This window comes from Cydia strobilella, chromosome 3 (genome assembly GCF_947568885.1).
Source record: "Cydia strobilella chromosome 3, ilCydStro3.1, whole genome shotgun sequence".
Taxonomy (NCBI): Eukaryota; Metazoa; Arthropoda; class Insecta; order Lepidoptera; family Tortricidae; genus Cydia; species Cydia strobilella.
This window is the reverse complement of record NC_086043.1, coordinates 6,641,863-6,666,961: the sequence shown is the minus strand read 5'-3', so window position 1 is coordinate 6,666,961 and position 25,099 is coordinate 6,641,863. Positions and strand designations below refer to the sequence as shown.

At 37.0% G+C, this 25,099-nt stretch overlaps 5 protein-coding genes and 1 long non-coding RNA gene across 9 annotated transcripts in view; 2 read left to right on the top strand and 4 right to left on the bottom strand.

Moving 5' to 3' along the window:
- Window positions 1-4,808, bottom strand: part of LOC134755759 (uncharacterized) — a 102,215-nt gene extending 97,407 nt beyond the window's left edge. For 2 of the 3 annotated variants that reach the window (XM_063692334.1, XM_063692335.1), the window contains exon 1: window positions 4,634-4,805. The gene's annotated coding sequence lies outside the window, so the exon portion shown is untranslated. Of the gene's footprint in view, window positions 1-4,633 lie in introns of all 3 variants that reach the window. The other variant, XM_063692336.1, reaches the window with a different exon arrangement.
- LOC134755792 (uncharacterized) overlaps window positions 1-19,564 on the top strand; it is a 158,278-nt gene extending 138,714 nt beyond the window's left edge. Inside the window, exon 7 of the mRNA XM_063692398.1 lies at window positions 19,552-19,564. The gene's annotated coding sequence lies outside the window, so the exon portion shown is untranslated. The remainder of the gene's footprint in view (window positions 1-19,551) is intronic.
- LOC134755772 (lipoyl amidotransferase LIPT1, mitochondrial) lies at window positions 5,070-12,527 on the bottom strand. Of its 2 annotated transcripts, none has more exons than XM_063692364.1 (4): window positions 11,840-12,527; window positions 10,817-10,924; window positions 9,095-9,296; window positions 5,070-6,288 (listed from the first exon to the last, which is right to left on the bottom strand). In XM_063692364.1, exons 1-4 carry the CDS (start codon window positions 12,377-12,379, stop codon window positions 5,900-5,902), a joined length of 1,239 nt encoding a protein of 412 aa, XP_063548434.1. In that variant the 5' UTR covers window positions 12,380-12,527; the 3' UTR covers window positions 5,070-5,899. The 2 variants fall into 2 exon arrangements, with proteins under 2 accessions (XP_063548434.1, XP_063548433.1); XM_063692363.1 differs by having other exon boundaries at window positions 9,095-9,308; window positions 11,840-12,385.
- LOC134755802 (uncharacterized) lies at window positions 12,472-13,233 on the bottom strand. Its single transcript, XM_063692411.1, has 3 exons — window positions 13,132-13,233; window positions 12,875-13,038; window positions 12,472-12,698 (listed from the first exon to the last, which is right to left on the bottom strand). The coding sequence occupies exon 3, from the start codon at window positions 12,689-12,691 to the stop codon at window positions 12,539-12,541; it is 153 nt and encodes a 50-aa protein (XP_063548481.1). The 5' UTR covers window positions 12,692-12,698; window positions 12,875-13,038; window positions 13,132-13,233; the 3' UTR covers window positions 12,472-12,538.
- On the top strand, window positions 14,428-17,316 carry LOC134755715 (cytochrome b-c1 complex subunit 7-like). Its single transcript, XM_063692260.1, has 3 exons — window positions 14,428-14,571; window positions 14,674-14,721; window positions 17,026-17,316. The coding sequence occupies exons 1-3, from the start codon at window positions 14,541-14,543 to the stop codon at window positions 17,271-17,273; spliced, it is 327 nt and encodes a 108-aa protein (XP_063548330.1). The 5' UTR covers window positions 14,428-14,540; the 3' UTR covers window positions 17,274-17,316.
- LOC134755716 (uncharacterized) lies at window positions 16,733-16,978 on the bottom strand. Its single transcript, XR_010129079.1, has 2 exons — window positions 16,920-16,978; window positions 16,733-16,884 (listed from the first exon to the last, which is right to left on the bottom strand). It is a non-coding gene; the product is annotated as an uncharacterized LOC134755716 (long non-coding RNA).
- Window positions 19,565-25,099: the final 5,535 nt, after the last annotated feature.

The following is a 25,099-nucleotide window of genomic DNA, read 5'->3' as shown; positions in this document are numbered from 1 at the left end:
AATTTGTGATCTGATCCGCTGCGCGTGCGTCCCACAAAGATTAGATATCTGAAATAATTTCTATATTTCTTACTTGGCTGGCGCGATGACCCAAAATGAGTCTTGGCCTCCAAACACAAGAGCACGCCACTTTGCCCGGTCCAGAGCGATATCACACCGGCTGCCGCCGGCGAAGGATGGATAAAGAATTTCTATATTACACTGTTTAAATAACTAGGACCGTTAAATCGATCAGTGCTAAGTTCCGTAATCCCTAAACAAACAAAATGGCTTTTGCAAGTGGTAAGTCTTAAATATTTACAATAAAAAGGTATATGTATATGGGCCATTGGTGTCATTACCTAATATACAACATCACGCGACAAATCCAAATACTATGGTTGCCTGTGTCGAGTGCTTGCCTACTGAGAGGGTATCATTTATACCGTATAAACAGTGTAAGAGATCTTTTCCTTTTAGGGAAATCAGGACAGTCATAAACCACGCATATTATTACTTTATTTACAGTCATTACTTAAACGAAGGCGTAACCTCGAGCTGATTATAACAAAAGGCGTGCTCAAAACTGTTAATTAAATTAAGGTTTACAAGATAATATTGATACGAGGATAAAATATGCAATTGTTGCATTTCGCAAGCGCCGGCGCCATTCCGACGGATGTGCGTGCGATTTCTACGTCGGGCGGAACAGAAAGAACCACAAGCCAGCGACCCTGTCCGGCTCGAAGGACAAAAGTCAAAATTAATAAAGCAGATAATCATGTAAATTTGAAGAGGACTCTATGTATGTACAATACTAATACCTACTCTTTTATTGCACATCTCATGCGATTAACACATTTTAACCCTCCCGCTTTCCCAATCCCAAACAAAAGTAGGTATAACATAACGTGAGTGTCACGGCAATAAACAAATTAAAATAGAGCTACAAACTGTTTTCAGATAAATTTGGACCGTATGATTAATGGCGAAAATCGGAATGCAACCTAAGTTGAGGCAGACCGCTTCGCACATAATAACTAAAATTAACGGAGTTAATAAAAACACGTAGGCATATCTTTAGCATTTTACAAGTTTTGTGAACACAATAAAATGAAGGAAGTGGTTACGTAACGTTTGAAAGGACAGGCGAGTGAGAGGATGGTCTGCAATTTCTAATAACGTCTAAATAAACTTGTAACGTGTATAGAAACTTAATAGAGTGTAATGAACACTTTATCTTCGTGGCAACGCTTTTTTACGGGATTAGCTTTCTTACTAGTCTTACCATTGTCACACAACGCTGTCGAAAAGCTTGTTTTATCCCAGATTAAATTAGTTATACCTACGATTTATAAAAAAAATCGTATGTACTTTAAAAATATAAAGATAAGATTTAACTTGCAACAGGTAGGTACAATGTATTTTAGTTTTAAATGGGACATTCTACTTTTTGTTGTACACAAGTTTTTGACACTTTTTCGTGAAACGCAGATTTTAGAATAAGTATTTGGTCATTATTTTCATTTTCTGTTTTGTGATGGAGAAAGAGGCTTAATTAGGCTATCAATCCCGATAGCTTTGTTCAATAAATAACTATTTACCTAAATATTCTCAATCACAATAACTCGTGGTCTTTGATTGTCTCCCGATTCGTATGAAAATAAGGCATTTGCTACTGCGTTAACATCATCATCAATATTATTAATATATGAATATTGGTCAACAAATTCCTATTATTTGGTTCAGGTACAATTTGGGAATACAATTTTCATACACGAATTCAATGTCTATCATACTTTTTTCTGGCAAGAGATTAATGGTCATCAAAAAGTACAATGACCCAAATGCTAAATAAAGTGTAAAAACAGTAAAAACGTTCGTGGAGTGTACTGTATATATAATTGTATATATTTAATTGTTTTTGTACTTAGTACAAAAACAATTTAAATAGCTATTTCATTTTCTGAATACTTAGCTTAAAATAGTCTTACTTTTTAGGAACCTAGTATTTATTACTTACTTAACAAGATGCTACTAATAGCGTGCTTAAAGGCAATAACATACCAAGTAAGTAGAATATTCGTTTTTAATTTGATGCTTCCAGTATAGGAACGGAGGGATGTGTTATTACTTAATATTACCTATTTTATTGCCTTTTAAGTGCTGAACACGCAATCTAGTCATATTAACCTTGTATTGCATTATTTGGGAGTATTATAGCTTAGCCAGATATGCTGCCGCATCTAAGTTGTTGAATTTGTTTAAAAGGACGTTAAACTCAAATATGCCTCTATTATTAAATTTTATGATAATTTTAATAGTCAAAACTCAGATGGCTTCTATATTTTAGTATAGAAGCCGAAAGCCACTAACAAATATACAACATAAATAAACCTAGGAACCTATTATTAATGGGGTTCTTCTTCTTTTGGTGCCATGCCCATCTAATGGGCGTCGGCGGTCAGCATGGCATTCAACTTCCTGGTCTTTGCTAATTTCTTGAGAGTGGCTGCGTCTTTTGTAAGTGTCCAGTCCTTAATGTTATCTATCCATTTATATCTAGGTCTACCTCTCCCTCTTCTTCCCTCAAATTTTCCCTCGATAATTGTTTGTAATAAGTCGTATTTCTTATTTCTGTATATGTGACCCAGATAGGCTGTTTTTCGTCTTTTAATGATGTTGAGTACTTCTGGAGTCTTCTTCATTCTACGCAGTACTTCTTTGTTCGTAACGTGTTCAGTCCATGATATCTTTAACATCCTTCGGTAGAGCCACATCTCAAAGGCAGCAAGTCTATCTGATGTGTATTTATTCAGTGTCCATGCCTCCATGCCATACAGCAGGATAGATATAACATAGCATTTGACGAGTCTCCACCTCAGTTTGGTATTTATGCTTCTATTGGTAAACAGCGATTTCATTGACATGAACGTGTTCCTTGCGATTTCTATTCTTGTTTTAATTTCCTGGTCTGGGTCCCATCTCTCATTAATGGGGTTGGCCGGTCGAAATAATTAGCAGATGGCGCCAGCATAGCTTGCCCTGTCAATTCCTAGAATTGTGTCAATTTTTTGTTTTTTTAATGCCCCGGGATGCCAGCCCTGTAAGCCAAATGTCATAGAAAAAGGGGCAAGCTATGATGTCGCCATCTCTACAAACCTTTGACAGTTAATTGCCAACCCCAACAACAAAACTGGACAAATTAACTTAGTCGTTTTTAAGCTAGATGGCGTAGCGGCTGACTAAGCTTAAAAGAGGGCTAACGCAGTTTTATTTTTATATTGATTTTTTACACGTTTTAATAAAGGGCACATGCTATAAAAAAAATCACACGAAAATTAGACTATATTTGCAAGGGCAGACTCCAACCAAAACCTTAAAAGGTTAAGGTTGACTCGATAACAAAAAAAAAACCGGCCAAGTGCGAGTCGGACTCGCGCACGAAGGGTTCCGTACCATTACGCAAATAACGGCAAAAAAATCACGTTTGTTGTATGTGAGCCCCACTTAAATATTTAACTCCACTGTCCGTCTGTCTGTCTGTCACCAGGCGGTATCTCATGAGCCGTGATAGATAGACAATTTAAATTTTCACAGATGATGTATTTCTGTTGCCGCTATAACAACAATACTAAAAAGTACGGAACCCTCGGGCCTCGGTGGGCGAGTCCGACTCGCACTTGTCCGGTATTTTTAAACATTGTCTAAAAAACACTTTTTATTGCTGTGAAGGATCTTACATATGTACGAAATCTAGTAAATCTACATATTCGGGTTCGACTTTGACGTCTCATAAATTCGTGTCAGAGGTTTTAATTTTAAACTAATTAACACAAAAAATATTAATCCAAGAAAATTAAAAAAAAACTGCGGAAATAATTCGTGTAGTTTTGAAAATTGGTATAAATTGGTGTCCAGATAAAAATACTAAAAGTCCTCAAGGGTGGGGGGTGTGCTGAGGGTGTAGGGGGGATGAAGGTACCTTTCATATTTTTGCTCATATGTCGAATATCTGTACGAATAGCATTATAATTACTTCGGACAAAAGTTTAAACATAAAACTTGCTACCAAATTGGTTATGTTTATTTTTACTCTACGATCTTAAACTTTAGGAGCTACAGGCTGTTAAAGTTAACAAAGATATAAAAAATAGACGATTTAAGAAAACGTCGTTTTTTCGTAATTGTTGATTCGAACTCGTGGCCAACTTCTATGGTCTATCATCATTATAGGATCAGTCTATGATCAAGAAAATTGCAACAAATACCTAAGTTTTCGTATTTAATTTTGATATTACCACAAAACACAAAAACCTACTTATAACTTGTATTTATTTTAGCTTGCTTCACTAGCTGTGCCATAGTAAGAAACCAAATCAGTTTGTTACTATCTACTATGTTATTTGCTATGCTATTTGCTACTATTTGTCTGAGCTATTAATTAGGCATTATCTATACATATTAGGATATACCTACATCAGTTTAGGTACCTACCTATTTATGTTTACTCATATAAGTAGGTGAAATTCAGGTGCCTATATTTATCTTTCCCCACGTTTACTCTAAAGTTAGAATTCTTAGAATTAAAAGTTAGTAAACATGTATTAATTTAATCTAAAAAGGAATATTAAATATAATTATACCCACTCACTTCAAAGTGTAAAAATATCTCTATCGGATCGCATTCAAATACTAAATCACAGCACTAAGCTTCAAGCAGTTCAAAAACACGCGGCAAAGATCTGTTTACGTGGTTGTCATGACAACGCGTCACAATTCAATATGGCGCTCGAGCGCGCGCGTGCGGCCGAGTGCGAGCGCGGACTGGCGCGGGCGCAACCACCTCCAAAGCGAGAGGAGCTTCCAAGCCAGTTTTCATTGTGCGAGGACAACGCTTCCACTAAACCATCCAATAGTCGCTTAATGCGCGCTCAGCCTGCGGCTATACCGCCGCTAAAAGCTCCTTGTTACGCCTATTCTAAACTCAATCAATAACTTATTGTAGCGACAACCTTTAACCTGCCAACGACTACCAAGTAGGTAAACAAACAGACCTTCGCTTCGAGGTTATAAAGAAAACAAATATATAATGTCATGTAATATATTTTACTATAATCCTGAGATACCTAGAGCATTTAAAACTAAATTAAAAATAACTAATATTACTTCAATTCCATACAAAAAAGTCCCTGTTTAGGGTAGATCTTACGGCAAAGTAATAAGGGTTATGAAATGGCTTTTAGACTATAGGTAAGACATGTGTTAACATACGTTAAAATAATGAAAACAATGTTAATAAGCACTCCACACTCGCGGTATGTATGTGTGTGTGTTTGTGCGCGCGCAAGTGTGAAGGGCACATTATAAAACATATGCTAAGTAACGTTAAATGTATCAATAAGTAAGAATACTTGGATTAATTGAGCTACGAAATAATAATTAAATTAAAACAAATGATATGATGCATTCTTGTTGCGGCGCGAAGTGCGTCTCGCGTTAAACATTAGACTAAACTATAACAACACGTATCGAACAAGCAGAAAAGAAATTAATAGAACATAAAAATCTGTACAAAGGCAAAAGAAGAATAGATGTTAGAAGAATATGCAGCCAAAAAATAAGAAAGAGGTTGATTGACACTACAATTTAAGGCACATTTTAATTCTACATAAAGTTAAACAACGAGACCAAGTTATATTATCTACATTATTTGTACATTTACAATTATACTTACAATGATACACACTGTCTATACAATACAAAATCGTAAAAGATTACGTGTTAGAGCATTATCGTGAGAAGATACACTTAGGGAATTTTGATTACAAAGCGGAAGAACCTTATTTTTCCTCTTTGTAACCGAAGGTACTTTTCCTCGTGAAAATGTCCAGTAAACCGCTACGATCGCGTTAATACATTAGACGGTATTGACGACCTGATCAAAGCACTTGGCCACGAACTGTTCTCGGTCGTCGAGTTTGGTGCCCGAGTCCCTGCGAGTGAGCATCGCGTCTTGGAGCGCCGCGAGGGCTTCGCTCGTGAAGCGTTTCCCGATGAGATGAGTGATCACAGAGGCTTCGCCGTGGAACCCGGATTCTATGAGGCCAGGCGCGATGTTTAAGGTCACGTCACTGATCAGACCTTTCTCTACTTTCATGTTGATGGAGAGCTCCTGCGTCGCGGAGTATACTTTGGATGGTGCTAGCAGTTCTTCAGGTACTGGGAAGGTGCGGCTCACGGTGAAGACGGGAGTTCGTCCGAAGCACCAGTCCCAGCTTTGGAGCTCGTTCCTGATTTCCGAGAGACCTGTAACAACGCAATAATATTATTATCTACAATATGATAAACAAAGCAAAACCTAACTACCAGTGGCGTGGTGTTCCTGTTTCAAGCATCGGCGAGACATTTCAGCACATTATTCTACAATCAACTAAAAGTTAGTATTTCTGATAGTCTTAGGGTCGGTTGCATCAAACCGTCCGTTACCGTTAAAGCGTTCGTTAAATTTTATTTATAGGTATGTGAAGTTTCATAGAATTCTGCTGCGTGACGCTTATCAGTCCGTTAATTGTGTTTGGTGCAATTAGTCCTTAATACCACGCCACTGCTAACTACTATAAAAAAGAAATTATAGTCTACCTTTTGTGCCGTAGGCCAAAGTTTTTTTGGTGAAAAGAGTGAAACTATTGCGTCGTAGTATGGACCAGACATTAAAAAAAAAGTTAGTTAATAATATTTTCATTATCTTAGCTACGAAAAGTAGCACAGAAATAAACCATATTATCTTTGTATTTATGTCGCTTATCACAATTTTAAATATATATTGGAGTTATTATTCAAGAGATGAATGTATTTACAGTGGCACTAATTAAGTATTATTTGCGTGTGCATGATAAGGTTGTTTACTTGAGCAGTCTACATGTGGTATCAAATAGTATCATAAATAACAATGGTGCAGTCAGTTTTGCAATATACAGCCGGAATTGAACAGCTGCAGAATATCAGAACAAGTAAATAATTAAGGGATATAAGTGGTGTCACTTCATTGCTAAACAATTTTTTTCTTTCGAAGGAAAGCTGAATACAAAGATTTTATTATCAAAGGATAATTAGAAAACTTCACCGTACCTAACGAGATTATAATTCGCGGCCTTCTGTGACGTAATGGGGACCCATTATACAATGGCCAAAGGGCAATAGGGGACATTAAAGTATGTCAAAAAATGTAGACCAGGTGCTTAACGAAAATGCTTAGTACAAGAATCTAATAGGTTAGGTTAGATGACAAATTATCATTAATGATATCCATCGATCAGGTTTATTTTTAGGATCAAGTGTCTGTATGGGACCCATTGCATTAAATCAATACAAAAGTCAGAAATAATAGTCAAAGTCCGACAGTCGTACTTCACTCGCGAAACGCTCCTAACAAAACGATAAGTGAACGTGACATCAAGGTCACTGAGAGCCCATCTTGAATGTATGGACAAAACAAGAAAATTACGTTTTTGTCGGTGAAATATTGCGTTTATGTATATAGTTGCTGTACAATCTTTTTGTGGATTAAATGTAAGGAATCGAATTGTACCCTTACTTTTTTCCTTTTTGGAAGTTAAAAAATTACTTGAATTTTGAAACTTTCAAGTCCTGTATATTTTTGTATAATTGCCATATATTATTTTAATATATTGTGATAAATTGCTCATTTTCTATCTATGTTACTAGATTTTGTTATAAAATTCAACGTGTGTCATCATCCCTATTATACATAACATGTTTACCAATATGGTTTACTATTGTGGGTCAGATGAATTGATTTAAATAATGAATAGACAAAAGACTTCCGTGCGAACGATAAAAAGGCAAACCCTTGAATCAAGTAAATAAGAATTGAACGAATGGAATTTACTAAATAAATTTAACTTTTTTCCGGTTACTATGCGGCTAGAAATTAATTTAAACAAGTGTTCCTCAAGTGTGGGTCGCGACCCTCGGGTATCAAGGCCCAGATAAAGGAAGACTAGTTGTGATGGTCACGTTTCTGAACATTCGTCGAAGTTATTTGCGACAGGAATATTTGGTTGTTATTGTGGCAAAAATGTTGTCACACTCTTTTTATGTGCAGACAGTCGTGTAAAAACTTGCACAAGCCACTTCGATACTACCATTAATACTACTCGACATTATCTGTACAGTTTTAAAGTATCTACCACGCCAATTGTTTTTTATTATATGGAGACACAACTCTTTTTGTTAAGCTATTCGAAAGAAAAATGGTAGAAAATTTGACGCGTAGTCTCATCCTCGACTATTGCTGCTGAATGTTCGCAATAGCAATTATCTCAGATGATTTTTTCGGGTTAGGACCCTAATCCGTTGAACAAAAGCCTTTGTTTCTTTTAAGAGCGGTCTACAGCACGTGCGAAAGCAACCATGTCGTTTAAAAGCAGCTATCGTGATAGTAATAAGGTTCAAATTCATGAGACAGCTCATTCAGAGAACAATCAGGGTGGTATTGTTTTTGGAGATAACAAAACGGGTTTAACTCCGAATGGGCTGTTTCATGAATTTGAACCACATAAAATAAAACTATGAAAATGGATTATATCGCGTATATTAAATTTATAATATATCCCATTGAACCATATAATTAGAATGCTAAATTTGCTTTTTAAACGGGCTTGTTCCCGTCACTTATATAGGGGCTATTGACAGTATTAAGCAGTGTAACCACTGCATAAAGGAAACAATACCTTTTGTTTAACAGATTGCCCGAGGGCCCGAGCCCGAAAAAATCACCTGAGATAATATATAAATACATATGTATTTGTGTTTAAGTCTTACTTAGATACTATACCAAGTGGTTAGTACCTGTTACCTAAGTAGTAACAAAGACATTCCGTATGCGTAAGAGAAACAAAAGGACTTTGTTATTATTCATAAATTTCATAATGCTCTGTAGTCTGTACAAAAGCGACGACGACTGCTAAGCCACTTATATTCTGAAACACTGTGCAAAGCTTCTCTTAAGAGTATGCTCAAACTATTTCAAATTAAACACCAATGGCTTAACAATCCTTTTTCGCTACTATATACAGAAGAATGAACTCACCTGGGAACCAGTCTTCCGAAGGATTGACGAACTGGAAGCCCCGCTGCTGCGAGATCAGATTCTGTCCTCCATCGCCGAGGCTCAGCGCCGGGGTCCGCATGTACTCGTAGCCCAGCGCCGTCTGCAGCGCGTCCACCGTCACGCGGTTGTTCACCTCCGACAGGTTGGCCACGGGCGAAGGCATGGACGCCGTCGCGTTCGTCTGTATGCCATGCTAAATAGAATTATATGCCCTTAGACTGTTTTCGGGGGAGGAGTTGATTAGTGGATACGTGCATGAACTAATACTACTTTACTACGTATTAGTCTAGAAGGCAACTTTTTACGATGAGATTATATGGCAAAGTCTCCATATAGCCTCCTAAATCCTGATGTCTTTATACGGCCAAATTTAAATTGAATTATAAGATGGGATTAGAGGTTCTAAGTCCAAAAATTACATTGGAACTCACTATGTATGTAGATTAACAAGGCATAGATTATTATTACCATTTTATGTAAACATACAATTTATGGCAAATAAATAAATGAAAAGAAAAAAATGAAATGAAATAGATACAACTTTAATAGATCGCGCTAGCACAGTGCAATGCATTTTTATCAATACTTATAGAAAATTTGTATATTGTATGTGCTATTATTATCTGAAGCAGATGGTATAAATGTTTATTTTATCTTATCATGTCATGGTATCTGTGTGTGTTATCAAATATTTATATCTATAAAAAAGGAACAAGATATCACTTCATTATCATGAGTTTCTATATCCGTTCCAGATAATCACGATTTAACAATGCAGTATTATATTAATAAAAAATGAGCATGGTAAAACAAGTAAGAATAGTATGCCTACTAGTTCTACCTAATACAGAAAAAATATTAGACATTACAAATAATGAAATCCCATTCTCGAAACTAAATTAGTAAATAATAGTATATACTATTGGATACTGTTAAGTACCTACTAAAGTTGCACAGAACAAACAATTGAAACCCATTTACATTCCTTTATACAGTCGCACGTGAATCATGCCTATGCGCAAGCTGACTTTGTGACATTACTGAATATGTAAAAACTCTGCAACGCGCGGCAAAGAAAAACAATGCCACATGTTCAACTCTACATAGTAACAACTAACGTTACTACAAACTACAAACTTGATTATATAAGGCGCTAGTCAATTAGGTGTCGATAGTTTTTTAACTATGAAAATACATAGGACATACAAACATTTCTTATATCGGAGAATCAAGTTATTTAACCCATACTGTATATTTAAAAGATATTATTATTTAGACGCTTTGTAAATTAGATATTGTTGTTGTAATTGCCTGAATAAATAATAAATAAATATTTTGTATCAAAAACATTGGCGGCACCAAGCTTGTTAGCATCTTATAAGAATGCAGAGAGGCAGGCACCTATTGAATTCATCCAAGTTAAACATTTAATGCTTTGCTCATAAAGGTGATTTTCCCAATTCATTCATTCGGAAACCAAAAAGGGGTTAGGAGTCAATTCTATTCAATATTATTATTCAGTGAAAGTCCATTTCAATTGCATGTTGAGTGCATAGTAACTGTTAAACTTTGTTCAAAAAACAATGTTAAAGGCTAGAATTAAAATTTAACTCTACAAGGACAAATAGTTATATTGTATTTAAGTAGTTCAATAACAAAGGTGAAGTAAATAAAGGTCCAGTCATGTGGACTTTGACTCACCTCCCGCTTGGCCAGGGCTTTGCTGAGATCCGACTTGTTGGCGTCCACTAGGAGAGTGCAGTGGTGGTATGCTGAGAGGTGGCCGAGCTTTGCAGCAGTTCCAGAAACCTGGGTTACTATTAAGGAAATTGTTGTGGATACATTTTGTTCATAACCGAACACAAGTTATAATTGTATAAACTCTAGGTTTTTTTTCTTACTCTTGTCTATGATAGGAATCATTTGAATAAAAACAGCAGAAGAGATTGAGTTGTCAAGAGGTAAAAAATGTAAGTCTAGTGGAGTAAAAATAAATTTAATACAAGTTGCAGCGAGTTGTTTTAATGTTGACACACGATCAGGACCAGGGCCCCTTAATTTCATATTGTCTCACACACATTATATATTTTCTATTGGTAATGTAAATTGACTATGAAATAAATAACTAGTATCAGTAGTATCTATAGTTTTTAAAATATAGTTTGTCAAAGGACTGTCTCATTTCAAACATAGATAGAGAGAATCATACTGTCTTTGTCTTACACTAGTACTAGCTCCCAAAAGAAAAGGGTGAGTATAGTTTTTTTTTGTTCTTATTTACTAACAATTTGGTTTGACCAACTATATATCTCACAACTGAATAAATACTGTAATTATGAACTGTAATCGAAATATTTGTTATATTAAGTTTCATTTGCCATTGTTATCCACAAACAGAGCATGGGTGTAGTAATGTAGTTTCAGAATAAATCCCAGATATCTAGAAATTTTCGGATTAGATATCATTGATATAAAATACATTAAGATTGTAAGTTACACATTGATACTAAACCTCTCTAAATGTTAAATACAATACAGTAACAGAAGGAAATGACAGTTTTAATCCGCATTAAAGTTGGAAACAAAGGATACAGCTGTGTCAATATATGGTATACTGGTACTATTAAATTATTTTGTTTTTGTGAATAATAACCTAATGCTATGGCGTAGATAAAGACCTATGCATTGAACAGGCAAACAGTGGTTGTTATTAAAAAAGGATACTTTGTATTTATCTCTGACGATGATGTCTTGGCGCTTGTTGATGATGGCGTTGACTCCAAAACCTCTGAAGAGAGCTCTCTTGATGAGCTCCAAGTTGTACTTTCTGTCATATCTCTCACGGGGAGTGAAGAATGTGACATTGAGGTTGCCACGGTCATGGTAGACAGTACCACCACCACTGTTGCGGCGAGCTAGGGCTATCTCTTTCTCAGCCAGCAGGGGTACATTAGCTTCCAGCCAAGGATTCTGGTGCCTTCCGACCACAACGCAGGGCTCATTCCTCCATACCATCATCACATGGTGCTTGGAGAAGTCCATGTTACGGTACATCCAGTCTTCTAAAGCCAAGTTAGTGTAGATGTCAGTGGACTGGGACATGAATACAGACTTTGTGACCTCCCTCTCAGCGGGAAGCTCCTTTTCCTTCTTAGCAGCCAGGGTCTTGTTGGCAGACACCAGGCTGCGGGAGCTAGTCCTGCGGGTGATGCCGATCACCACACAGGCGCTGCCGGCCATCTTTTTCATCATTGCTTGGGCCATTTTAGTATTTTATAAATTTTAGTTTCAACAGTTCACAAATAGACACTTTTTTGTATGAAAAGATAAGAACAGTTTATAAGCGTAGGTTTACCTTAATTCGGTAGTAACAGTCCTAATTATATCACTAAAGTTTGTGTTCAAAGATTCTGGGGGAACACTCTAATGTTGTGCACAAGGAGCATCGGCAGCGGACGCTGAGAGGGCGATGAGGTACTCGTGGAGGGCAATGGTCTGATGCAGCCACTTCCAGGTCTGGTGCAGGGTGCTAATTCGAAAACGAATTCCCAGACAATCCCGACAGTCTCTTGGCATTCCTCCTCTTGGATGCAGGATGAGAGAAAAAAGTACTAGGTTAGTTTATAAGTATAACTTAACACTCGCGAAGAGAACAATAACAATGGGAATATGTACTCGTTACAAGCGGACAACTGTTCAAACGGATGCGTATCAGCGAACTGAACGGGACCACGCGACGATATAGAATGAATACGTTACCTTCCGTCGTCTCATTTTATTCATCGTGATAAGCCGGCCGAGGAACTATGAGGTCGGGCGGGGGCATTCGAAGTTCACGCCAAGACGGCAAACAACCTGATAAGAGGCACGAAGGAGCCACGCGTAACCAATTCTTATCGTGTTGGCTTCAAAAGCAGATCGGCCTGATAATATTAGGATAACGTCATTACAATTTTATGTACTTTGTGAAGCTTACGGTAATTAAGTATCAACGACATATTGCATTACATCTTTACCTCGTAGATGAAATAAATTAGATTATAAAACACAGCCTAATTTCAAGATTTTTCTCAATTTTCTTTTATTGGCTATGGCTAGGGATGTCATCGTGTCACGTCAAAATCCGATGTGACCTATCGACAATCGACAAAATTGTCAAGAAAGACATCGATAGCAGAAAAAAAATCAGCTAAATAGTTATTGTTAATAAAAATGATAGATACCTATCTCTCCTTAATCAAAATTGACCTATTCATATTCCTAAAAATTCCGTCCCACAAGCGAACCAAAGAGTGAAGTGCGAAGTTTTAAAAACAGCCTTTCAAAAGTATCTTTGGTATCTGAAGCTACATAAACTAATTTCAGACCTAGATATTCCTTATCCTATTGTAAGTACTAAGTTTTAAAATGAGAGCGTAACTACGTTTGTATGGAGAATCGAGCTTGCCGGGGACTATAAACGTTATAATTTCATAGAAGTTTGACATTTAAAATAACACTTGCACAGCATGTGCTGCGGAGTTATCTTGGTCTGACTCTATTAACCTCATCATCATTTTCCTCGCGTTTTGTCCCGGCTTTTTGCCACGGCCACAGCTCATGGGAGCCTGGGGTCTGCTTGACAACTAATCCCAAGAATTGGCGTAGGCACAAATTTTTACCAAACCGACTGCCATCTGACCTTCCAACCCAGAGGGTAAACTAGGCCTTGTAGTATTAGTCCGATTTCGTCACGATGTTTTTCTTCATCGAAAATCAACTCAAAGAATATTTCGTACATAAGTTCCGAAAAACTTATTGGTAGAAACAGAAAAACTCATTCTACGAGCCGAGGTTTGAACTCAACTTTGGATTCAACGTCGGACGCTCTTACCGCTAGGCCACCAGCGCTCTTGACTCTATTAACCCCATTTAGGGATGTAAAATAATAATTATCGAGTAAATGACTATTAACCCCATTTACTCGATAATTATTATTTCATCCCTAGGCCCAGTAGTAGTGACAAGAGTATTTTCCTATTTGTATTAAAAAAAACTGACAATTTTGGTCCAATCGAACGTATTAAAATAAATTATATGTTATTTATATGAAAGAGTGGAATAATATGTAATGCATAGTTCTGTGGTAAATATATAATCTCATGACGTCACAACAATCAAGTAAAGAGTGCATATATGAGACGGTGTAATAGACAAACTGAACAAGAAACCATACCAAACGGTCAAAAGGATATTTCAAGCATGATTGGACCATTGAAAAATTATCTCTTATGAAAATACACCTCTCATATGGCAAGGTTGACAGGTTGACTGACTTTGACATTTGAGATTTCAGTACTTTGACTTTTGAGTTTCAGTAGAAGAAAAATCGAGATTTGGTTATTGACCACTAATTTACAACTTTTCTGTTGTAAATTTAGCAAAAATGGCACTCCGAGCTACTGCAGTTCGTTTAAGTAAGAAATATATTGATGTTTTATTTTGTAGTTTCAAGTTACAACACATATTCGTCGACTATATGTATTTTCTTGTTATATAACGCAACTTATTTTTTCCAGGTAACATGAAACAATGGGCTTATAATTTGTCAGGATTTAACAAATATGGTAAGTTACATTCAAAAAAATACCTCTGCAGATACTAAAATGTCAACAGTGCACAGATCAATACCCTACCCACATGGTTTAATATTGCTGTAAGGAAAAACATTACCTTTCCCCCTTAGTTAGTTGGGTAAGAATTTAGTATAGCTCAGGCCCATAGAATAGAAAGTGTCACATAGATAGATAGAGAGATTTATTATTCCAAAATTATACATACAATTTATACATAAACCTAGCCGATGCCACACAATTGAAGTAACACTCATTTTAAAATGAAATTCTACATTCAAGTAACATCTGTCTGTACACTAGTTTTCGTTATAATACAAAGAAAAGAAGAGTGAGTAGAAGTTTCATATATGTAAAACTTCTACTTGGTATGGCCATGTCCAATTTGCTGAATTTGAAATAACCCTTTCAATTGTTATATCTTGTCACTTGAGTGAAATACAATATTCCTTTGTCTGCTCAGAAATTAATTAGAAAGAATTAAACCTTTCCAAAAAAATATCCGACATTATGAACACCATTTGAAACAATTGTTACAGTTGTTAACACAGCTTTTCCGCTTTGTAGCGGAAAGTGACTGAACAGGGAACCTGCCTAGCGGGTTGCCAGCAGTGAATGTGTTAATAATAAACTGCAGCTGCGCATCAATTGATATTTTTTGCTGTCAAAGAGTTTCATTCCATTTATTTATTTCAATATAAACTTACAGTGTAATACCAAAACATTTACATAAGACTATTACATATATGTTACCTGTATATATAAGACATTTATATATTGATAAACACAAAAAAAAAAGAAAAAAAAAAGAAATAAACAATGTCAGACATAAACAAATGAATAAACATGAATAAACAAGTTAATAATCTGATTGAATATGTAAAATAAATTAACTCTTTTCCAGGTTGCACAGTCGACGTCAAAGATATGCTTACACTTTTGCACCTTACCCCTTTGTAATAAGGCCGAAAATGTAAACATATCTTTGACACTGACTGTACCAATATAGAAGGGTTTCCCAACAAAATAGTTATGTTTTGGTTATTAACCTTTCGAGACCCGGACCCATATACGGAGGGGTCTCGAAAAGTTAATTTGAAGACGTCACATTTCCTGAAAGATCAATCTAATTTGAACCTTAAATTGGATTGCTAAGGTCGAAAATTAAATACACATGCATGTGGTTGGTAAATCATACTATGCCTGGAAAAGGGTAAATAAATAGTAAGCTCACTAAACCATGCTGACAAAGCAAATCTTAATTTGCATCCTTAATTAATGCAATAAAAAACATACTTATTTTATTTTGTGTTTTTCTTGCAACTTTGCAACCTGCACAAAATCTGTTTATTTTGGGTTGTCTATTTTGGGAGGACTTTCATTTTCATACATTTATGACCCTGGTATAACTTGCTAGGCCTTCTTATTTTATTTTTTTCTTATTTGTGTGAAAATGTCATATAAGTATGCATAAAGTTTTGACACTTCGGTGACGTTGCGTCTGAGTGACACAAGGGCCTGACAATCTTTGATAGAGAAAGATAGTCTTAAAATTGCGATTCCTATAAGAGGAAAGAGAAAATAGTGCCATGCTTTGTCCTTATCACCGACCGGGTTTTTTTTCATGGCCGGGTTATGGCAGCATAGGTAGGAGGCGATGGCGAAATACCGAAATTTATAAGAGTGAAAGAGAAGAAGGATTATGCTGCCATACATTAACCTGTCAAAACATGAATATGTCTTTCTCTTACCGGTTGCTCGGTTTCATGTCTATAACTACTATACTATGTTTATGGAGTGACAGCTTTTGTATTTCACACGGCGTCGAAAGAGTTAAATTATGGACGGTAGAGGAAGGACGGCAGTCTCTTATGGCAGAACTGTTGCAAAAGTGACCAGCTTTCAGCTTTAAACAATAGTTCCTAATCTCTCCGGTGCCGCTAGATGGGCTCATGGATATGACATGACATGAAGCATAGAGGTATAATAATGTAGAGATGAAATGATGGAGGGGCAACAAATAACCCGACCAAATTACGTAGGTTGTTTTTGGTATGTTGTCAGGAATGTTAAAACGTGTTTTTAATATTGTCGCATTGCGCATGTTCTGTCCCTCACGGGCGCACGCGTATAGCACATCTATATAAAATACTAGGTCTATGACATTTCATTTCGGTGTATTGTGGCGCCACCTATTTAATGTTTTTTGATGGACACTTTTCATACTTAGAAATTTTGCTCCTTTTTCTACACTCCATAGGCTAATAGGTATTTGATTATAAATATTTCAATCTACAGGCCTAATGCGCGACGACTGTCTGTACGAAACCCAAGACGTGCAGGAGGCCCTGCGCCGCATCCCCGCGCACGTGGTCGACGAGCGCAACTTCCGCATCGTCCGCGCCATGCAGCTCTCCCTGCAGAAGACCATCCTGCCCAAGGAGGAGTGGACCAAGCTCGAGGAGGACGTGCTGTACCTCTCCCCCGTCGTCAAGCAGGTCGAGAAGGAACGCAAGGAGAGGGAGGCGTGGGAAGCCAACTATTAGATGTTGTTTAATAATTTAATTTAAATAAAATTAGGTAATTGTATGAGGAGTTTTATTTACATCTGGTTTACTTTAGTAAAATCATACTTTCGACTCGTAAGCAGCAAAATATGTATGTAGACTGTAGCCAGAAATATGACAACTGAAGTAGACGGGACGGCTATGTATTGCGGTCGGGCTAGGATCCAAGACGCCTGGATCCTGGCCCGACCACAACACAATAATGTGATTTGATCATTGTACAAATTCATCATTTTGTAGGAGCTATTTAGTGCCACCAAAGAGGATATAATAGAATAGAGCGGTACTGTCATAGTAAATTTTGTAACCACAGAAAATTCACTGCCATCTATCGACACACTTTAAAACTAAAAATGAAGATTTGTAAAAATACGATCAAATACGATAAAATGTATTTATATAAATGGATAAATGATTTTTTTATTTGCATAAATTATTTTTATATGATTTTGACCCATGATCTTTCACTGATATGCGTTAAATTGTTAAATAACCGAAACCGTCAACGCCATCTATCCGAGAGTAGGACAAAGGTAGTGGCGCCATCTGATCAAGAATCAAATTTTCGAGGCACGTTTTTTCCTTAGACTGTAGCCATCTATTACGGAGTCTTTGGTGCCACCAATCTCATGAATTTGTGTGGTATGGTGTGTTTGTTAGTGTGGTGTGATCGGGTCAGGATAATCGTATCCCCGTCCGACCACAATAGTACCGCGAAAACTTGAAAAATATACGGCACAAATTCATGGGATTGGTGTCACCAAGTAGCACCTAAAAAATTTTGAATTTGTGCAACCATCAAATTTCATTATTGTGTCGTGGTCAAGCTCAGAGCCAGGATCCATGACGCGGCGCCAAGATACGTGCAAATTATCTGGATTGTCAAACCCTTGACTATCTACATCCATCATCGGCCATCTACATCAGCGGTCAAATTTGCGGCTAGAGTATTTTGCATTACTTTACGCTCTATCTTGGGGCTTGAGGCTGAAACTAAGGCGCATGGCACACTGCATCCGATTCGCACGTCGCTAAAGCGTTGTCTCGCTCAAACATCGGAGCGACGTGTGTACGAATCGGATGCAGTGTGCCATGCGCCCATGGCCTAATTGAATAAAAAAACAGTTTAGGTAAAATTGTTTTATTACTATAAATTTTTACACAAATAATAATAAAGGATGGAAAATAGTATGGCAAAAGATGAGCTTACTTATGGCCTTTCGTAATAAGACTGAAATTATAATGAACGAATATGGTCCCTCTGAAACAATAATTTTATAATGTATCTAAATAACAAGACAAATTGACAACAATAATAATCACTCTTACACAACTTAACTTCCAATTAGACAAGTAATTAATCATAGGAATTCCTGCCCTATAGTTCAACTACATTTGATTTGCCTTAACATTTTATTTTTATTTTCACGTTTTTCATGCGTAATATAAACATGTATATCTATAATATAGGTACCAAAGTTACAAATCAAAAAGGATAAATATTTGTCTTATTCCCCGTATAGTATACCTACCCAAGTACCCATACATCGTACCTTAGGATATATGGTATTCCATCTGTCCAATGTGTATTTCGTTTCACAATTTGCTTAATGAATGACATTGGACAGGTGGAAAAGGGGATTTGACTGTGTTTAAAATAAATCATTTTACACCATGCAAGAAATAAAGCACCAGAAGATTAATAGAGAAACGTAGACGGCAGTTATTTTTAGACACAATTTCTATTTTAAAACCCGTATAAAACTATAAAGAGTAGGTAATTTGATCGTGACGTCACATGCTAGTGTTTCATATAAATTCCATAGTAGCAAAATAGTTTTGAAAGTTCGTAAAACGAAACTAATTTGACTAGTAGGGTAGGGTAGGAAACAGTGGCTCAGTCGCCCCAATATCGCCTCTATCCCGAGCCACTGTAACCTACCCTACTCTTATCTTATGGTTTTCGGGGGCCCTTGCGGATACACTTCGACCCATAGGGTCTTTTGTGCAGTTACCCCCTAGGAAAGATCCGTCAACTACTCAAATACATCCCACCACCATCCTTAGATATCAATTTAGGTTTCGAGAGAAAAAAACTGTTCTCAGTTTTAACCACTTCCACCCGGCGGTAAAATGAATATTGACCGAATAAGTAACATAAAGTGAATAACCCTAAAAATGCATTTTTGAAAAAGTGTAGAAATGTACAAATATAAACCAATAGTAAATATTAATAAAATTAAATATACATAAGTAGGTATATATCTTAGGTAGGTAGGTATCTTTTCTCAATGTCTGTATCTTTTTTCATGTGGTATGCACAATAAAGCATTTTATTATTATTATTTGTCTGTCTTACCATATCTCGGGACCATGGGGTCCCGGACCTTTGGAAGGCATGCGTGGGGCCGAAGCCAACAGCACAGAGGCCCTTTAAGACAAATTAATCTAAAAGCAAGGGATACACGTGGCAGATACCATCCCCGAGCGCACAATATGATACATCCGGAGATGGTCCCCGCCAAGTGCAAAGACTATTGCAGTGCAGCACTTTTGTGCTGCGATGGAATCTAAGGTCATAGGCTATTGATATTCAAGTTGGATGGACTGGATAATGGGCTATGGGAGGAGACTATCGGACACCTCCGTGACAATCAGTCTCAAAATTGTGTAAGACAGGTGGTGACTCGCCAACTCATTTAGTGGGCAACGGCCGCACGCACAGTGCGACAATAGAGCAACACTTTAGAGCGGCTGTGAGGTTGTCGAGAGGTGAGTCTGCGGTAGCCAGATCCCGGTAATCCGTTCAGCAGGCCGCCGGCGTTATGACATTTTACACTTCCAACCTGGAGCATAGGTCCCGCTCTTGCGACTCCACTCTGGCCGGCCAGTCAATGCAAGCACAGAGGCGAGGGCCAGATGAAATGACTCCTATTTAGTATGAAAACTAGTGTCGCTAAACTCACACATTCATAGCCACGTTAAAATACGTCACACACTTACAAAATTGCTCTGATTCGTAGCAACTTTCCATACCAAAAGGTTATTACCGGTGGACATTTCTCGAACGAATATCAACTGTAGGCTACATGAGTGACGGTTTAAAATATAATGTCAAAGCTATATGGCATACGACTCTTTCATTATCTCATTCATCTCACAAAAGCTCGCTCAACGTTCACCTAATACAACTACTCAACACCAGATGGCGTTATTTTATATAATTTTAAAATCACTTATATTACAGGCGAGAAAAGGGCTAAAAAACCAGTATAAGCAAGGTCTAATTACGCATGGTTTGTTACGGATCTCACGGTCACGTTACACTGGTGTTTTCGAGATCTCTACACGCCTGCGAGTAGCTAACCGTTGGAACTTCTTTCCATTCGACGATATAGGGAGGGGACAGTGTAATCGGAGTGTTTTATCGATATTTGTGTGTTCAGTTAGGTATTGATATTTCATTACCGTATGTTTTAACACATTTAGATGATACTTTATTTATGATTATAATATAGGTAGTGATAATCGTGATTGTATGAAAAATAATATGTAGTAAAGTACAACAAATATCTAACTAGAAATTTGTTTCTTATTAATTGGCCAACTAGGTTGTTAATGTGAATATTAAATATATCTTAAAGTCAAACAGATAAAATCATAGTTCTTTAAAGGTCTATTAACTCGGTATTGCTGTTATTTTGTAATCACAAATCTGCAATTACTTACATAGGTAAGTATTCGTCTTTAACAATATATTTACTTGTAGCAGCATTTAAGGCCAATCTAGACGGGACAACCTGATTAAATTGTCAAATTAATTGTATGGTGTGAAAGCATACATGAAACTGGCTCATCGATCCCACTTGATTTGATTGTAAGATTGTGACCTATCAAATCAGGAAGGGGGGCGGCAAAATTCCAATATTTGACGCTAGTTTGCGTGGTACGGAACACTTTTTATTAATTTAGTGAGCCCGAATGTCACTAATAATTACTAAATTAGTAACTAAGTTTTAGGCGTGTGGACGCTAGATGAGATGTATGGTAATTTTATCCCCAGAAATCTTTCTCTAAAAAATGCTCCTAGCAAATGGTGCTAAGTTTTTGCGGAAACTAATTTTCTTGCCCAGTAGCATTGATCCATTTATTTTTAATATCGGCATCTTGTGGTAACCTACAATAATTAATAATAAAGAAATAGAAAAGATAAAACGTTTATTCATGGCACATTGCATGCATTGTACGCATAAGTGCATTAAGTACCTAGTCTAATTATATTAACGATGAAAATATGATGGGTGTAAAAAACAAAAACGTATGTAAAGGAATACGAAGGTTGGAAAGGTTGCCATGAAATGACCCTGACTTAACTTAGTGCTTGTTGACCAGAGCTGCCATATTTACTAAGACATTGATTATCCCAAATAATAATTAGAAACGTGTCTAAAATAATAATTTATTACCGAACCAAACATAAAACTTGAAATATCGTAACTTTAACTTTATCGATATAAATATCGACATTGCGCAGCATCTGAGTAGCGAAGTTATTTGACATTTAGGATAGCGAATATTCCAGATAAACGTAAAGAATAGTGACAAAGGATTGTGAACTCTAAGTTCTAACTGATAAAATATAGATTTACTTAACGAACATTCGTAAATAATGCAAAATAAACAGATTTTTCGTATTTATCGGATTATATTTAAATAAATAACCACCGGTGATAGGAAATACCTCCACGTGAAAGATTTTTTTAAACCGCTTTAATTTCTGCAGCTTAATACTGCACAATCATCATCATCATCATCATGTCAGCCGATAGACGTCCACTGCTGGACATAGGCCTCCCCCAAGGCTCGCCACTCCGACCGATCCTGTGCCGCTCGCAACCACCGAATTCCCGCGACTTTCACCAGGTCGTCGCTCCATCTCGTTGGAGGCCTACCGGCAGTTCGTCTTCCGGTACGCGGACGCCACTCCAGAACCTTCCGGCCCCACCGGCCATCAGTTCTGCGAGCAATGTGCCCCGCCCACTGCACAATACGGCATTTTAAATTTAATTATCAATTTTTGTTAGACGAGCGTACGTACGACGTGAATGTCATTCGAGCATGAAGTTTACACAACAACTGAGCATAGTCTGTGCATAAAGTGAGTCGGTCGCTACTAACTGTCGGATAGACGGGAACGCCCACTTGCCATCTCCATCCTACTCCGTGGAAATAACTAATATACAAAATTTCACATTCCGTCTACATATCTAGGGAATAGAAACAATCTCATGGTTTAATAAAATGGTATAGTGGGTGGGTTCAAAATGCCTTAATATTAGGTCCAAACAGAATTATTTATATAAAATGTATTTTAGACACAAATTTCAATACAATGAATATCAAATATTAGTTTATTATAAAATGCATTACATTTAATTTACCAACTGTGACTATTTAATAAGTTAAAATGCATTGAAATGTTCACAAATAAAATGTGCATTTATAGAACCTGCCTTATGAAATATAATTAAATTCTGCCGCATAACTATGTATTGGTCGAACGATGTATACGTTTATTGTTGCCATTAGACTGAATACAAATTATTTACTGTTTTAGAAAATCAGTTTATTTTATTTGACATATGGAATTACATCACAGGGGTCAATGGGCCGTCAATGATTCTCATTATCAAGGCTACATTTACAAGAACTGTCGCCTACAAAATACATTTAGAATTTTACATTGTATAATTAGGAATTTTAGCCCGTTCCCTTGGGGTCCTGGAGGCTTCGCACTGTACCGAGGCCAAGAACGTATGGTCTTTAACATGTCCTAACACAGACCCGCCTGTCAACCCATGTTCGCAGAGGCAGTGGGACGAGCCTCTCTGTCGTCTAACTAGGAACCGTCTAAAAGATACGGCACAGATCAGGCTCGTCTTCTTGCCACTGCGGAATGGGAGTCGGGTGTGTGATTGCAGACACTACCATCCACAACGGTGGGCACATTTTTGGGCAATACAACATTCCGATTGGCCGCATGTCTCAGAATAGGGGCATCAACAAACATGCCCCACCGGTGCCAATGCGGAGTTATGGTGGATAGTCTGGGCTACCGCGGCCTCTCATGTAGCCGTAGCGCTGGAAGGATCCCTCGCCACGCCAGCCTCAACGACGTCATCCGAAGGGCCCTTGTCAGTGCCAAGGTACCGGCGATCCTCGAGCGCAACGGTCTAGCCAGGGTCGATGGCAAGAGGTCTGACGGAATGACGCCTTAGAGTATGGGTCGGCCACTTGTCTGGGACGCTACCTGCGTAGATACCCTGGCGCCGTCGCATATTCCAGGCACCAAAGTTGGCGCTGGTGCGGCCGCATCCTTGGCTGAAAGCTTCAAACGTCGCAAATATGCGGCACTAGGTAAGCTACATATTTGCGGCGTTTGGGGTGGGAACCCTGGTGCCGTGGGGACCTAGCGCGCGACGCTTCTATGAGGAGCTGTCAAAGCGCCTTATAGAGGCTTCTAGTGACCAGAGGGCTGGCCAATATTTTGCCAGCGGATCAGCATTGCCATTCAGCGGGGCAATGCGGCCAGCCGTCTGCGCACCCTACCGAGCGACTACGACTTAGGCCAATTTTTTTATTAATAAGTTTTAAAGAGATTATTAAGCAAATTTAGTCCATAAAAGAGATCATTTAATTATCTATGGTATACTTTATTAATATTAACAGTTATTTAAATATGTCAAATTTTAGTGAAGATGGACAAAACACTACTAGGGCCATCTTAGGAAACCACGGGTGAGAATAGTTTAGATTAGTTCTAGTTATATGTATGTATAGTATTAGTAATGACATTAGTTGGATTAGTTATATTTAACTATTATTTCCCCTGTTTTACCATGATTAAAATAGAGATACATATTAATTTACGACTAGTTAATATTCGATGTAAAACAAACACCCTACAGAAATCATATTAGTACGTAATTACATACAATAATATTATACAATATAATTGTTTGCTTACAGACTCTGTATAAAGCCTACAATATAATAAATATTGTAAATAATGGCAAATATATGGCATAACCATCATAATTACATCAAAAGTATAGCATTCGCTATTTAGGATTTATAAATACATTTTGTTATTCATTTATCTATTACATTTTAATATTTTATGTTGTGACATTTAAGAGATTTTATATAATATTTTAGGTATAAAATTACGACAACATAGAGGACTGAATTAAATGTAAAATAATTCATCATAATATAAACGGCATCGTATAAGCTTGGCATGCCATTTTATTATGCAATAGAGAGACAAAAATATTAGTAAATTATGAATAGCTATACTAGCTCCAAAAGTTTGACTTTAAAACCACCTAACGCCAAGTAGGACAGATTCTGTTCATAGCCTTATTAATGTAAATATAATACAAGTATAACAATATCGCTTAATTGATTAGCTGTACATTACCTAATTAATGGAATTGATTACTTTTTACACCTATCTTTATAGATTGGTTTGGCAACTAATTTCTTCAATGACATTGTGATCTTTGGAGAACGTTTTGTTCGAGCTTAACATACAGTCAAGTGTAAAAATATGGGTGCATATAACTTACTCAAATATATGTCCCATAGTTCTTAACTCGCTGATATGAGAGCTATGGGACATCTTTTTGAGTATGATGTGTGCACCCATATTTTTACACTTGACTGTACAAATAGTACAATTATTTCTAATGGCGTAAACCTGTCGAGTTTTATCGAACTTTTAATGCTTTCATAATGTTAAT

Bases quoted from the DNA above. Each gene is read 5' to 3' on its own strand.
- LOC134755772 (XM_063692363.1), bottom strand. From the start codon at position 12,379: ATGGCCCAAGCAATGATGAAAAAGATGGCCGGCAGCGCCTGTGTGGTG. The intron at 10,925-11,839 runs GTATCCTTTTTT...ATAGTAACCCAG, and splicing joins TCGTCAGAGATAAATACAAA to GTTTCTGGAACTGCTGCAAA. The intron at 6,289-9,094 runs GTGAGTTCATTC...GCGTTGTTACAG, and splicing joins TTCGGAAGACTGGTTCCCAG to GTCTCTCGGAAATCAGGAAC.
- LOC134755802 (XM_063692411.1), bottom strand. From the start codon at position 12,691: ATGCCAAGAGACTGTCGGGATTGTCTGGGAATTCGTTTTCGAATTAGC.
- LOC134755715 (XM_063692260.1), top strand. From the start codon at position 14,541: ATGGCACTCCGAGCTACTGCAGTTCGTTTAA. The intron at 14,572-14,673 runs GTAAGAAATATA...TATTTTTTCCAG, and splicing joins AGCTACTGCAGTTCGTTTAA to GTAACATGAAACAATGGGCT. The intron at 14,722-17,025 runs GTAAGTTACATT...TTCAATCTACAG, and splicing joins GTCAGGATTTAACAAATATG to GCCTAATGCGCGACGACTGT.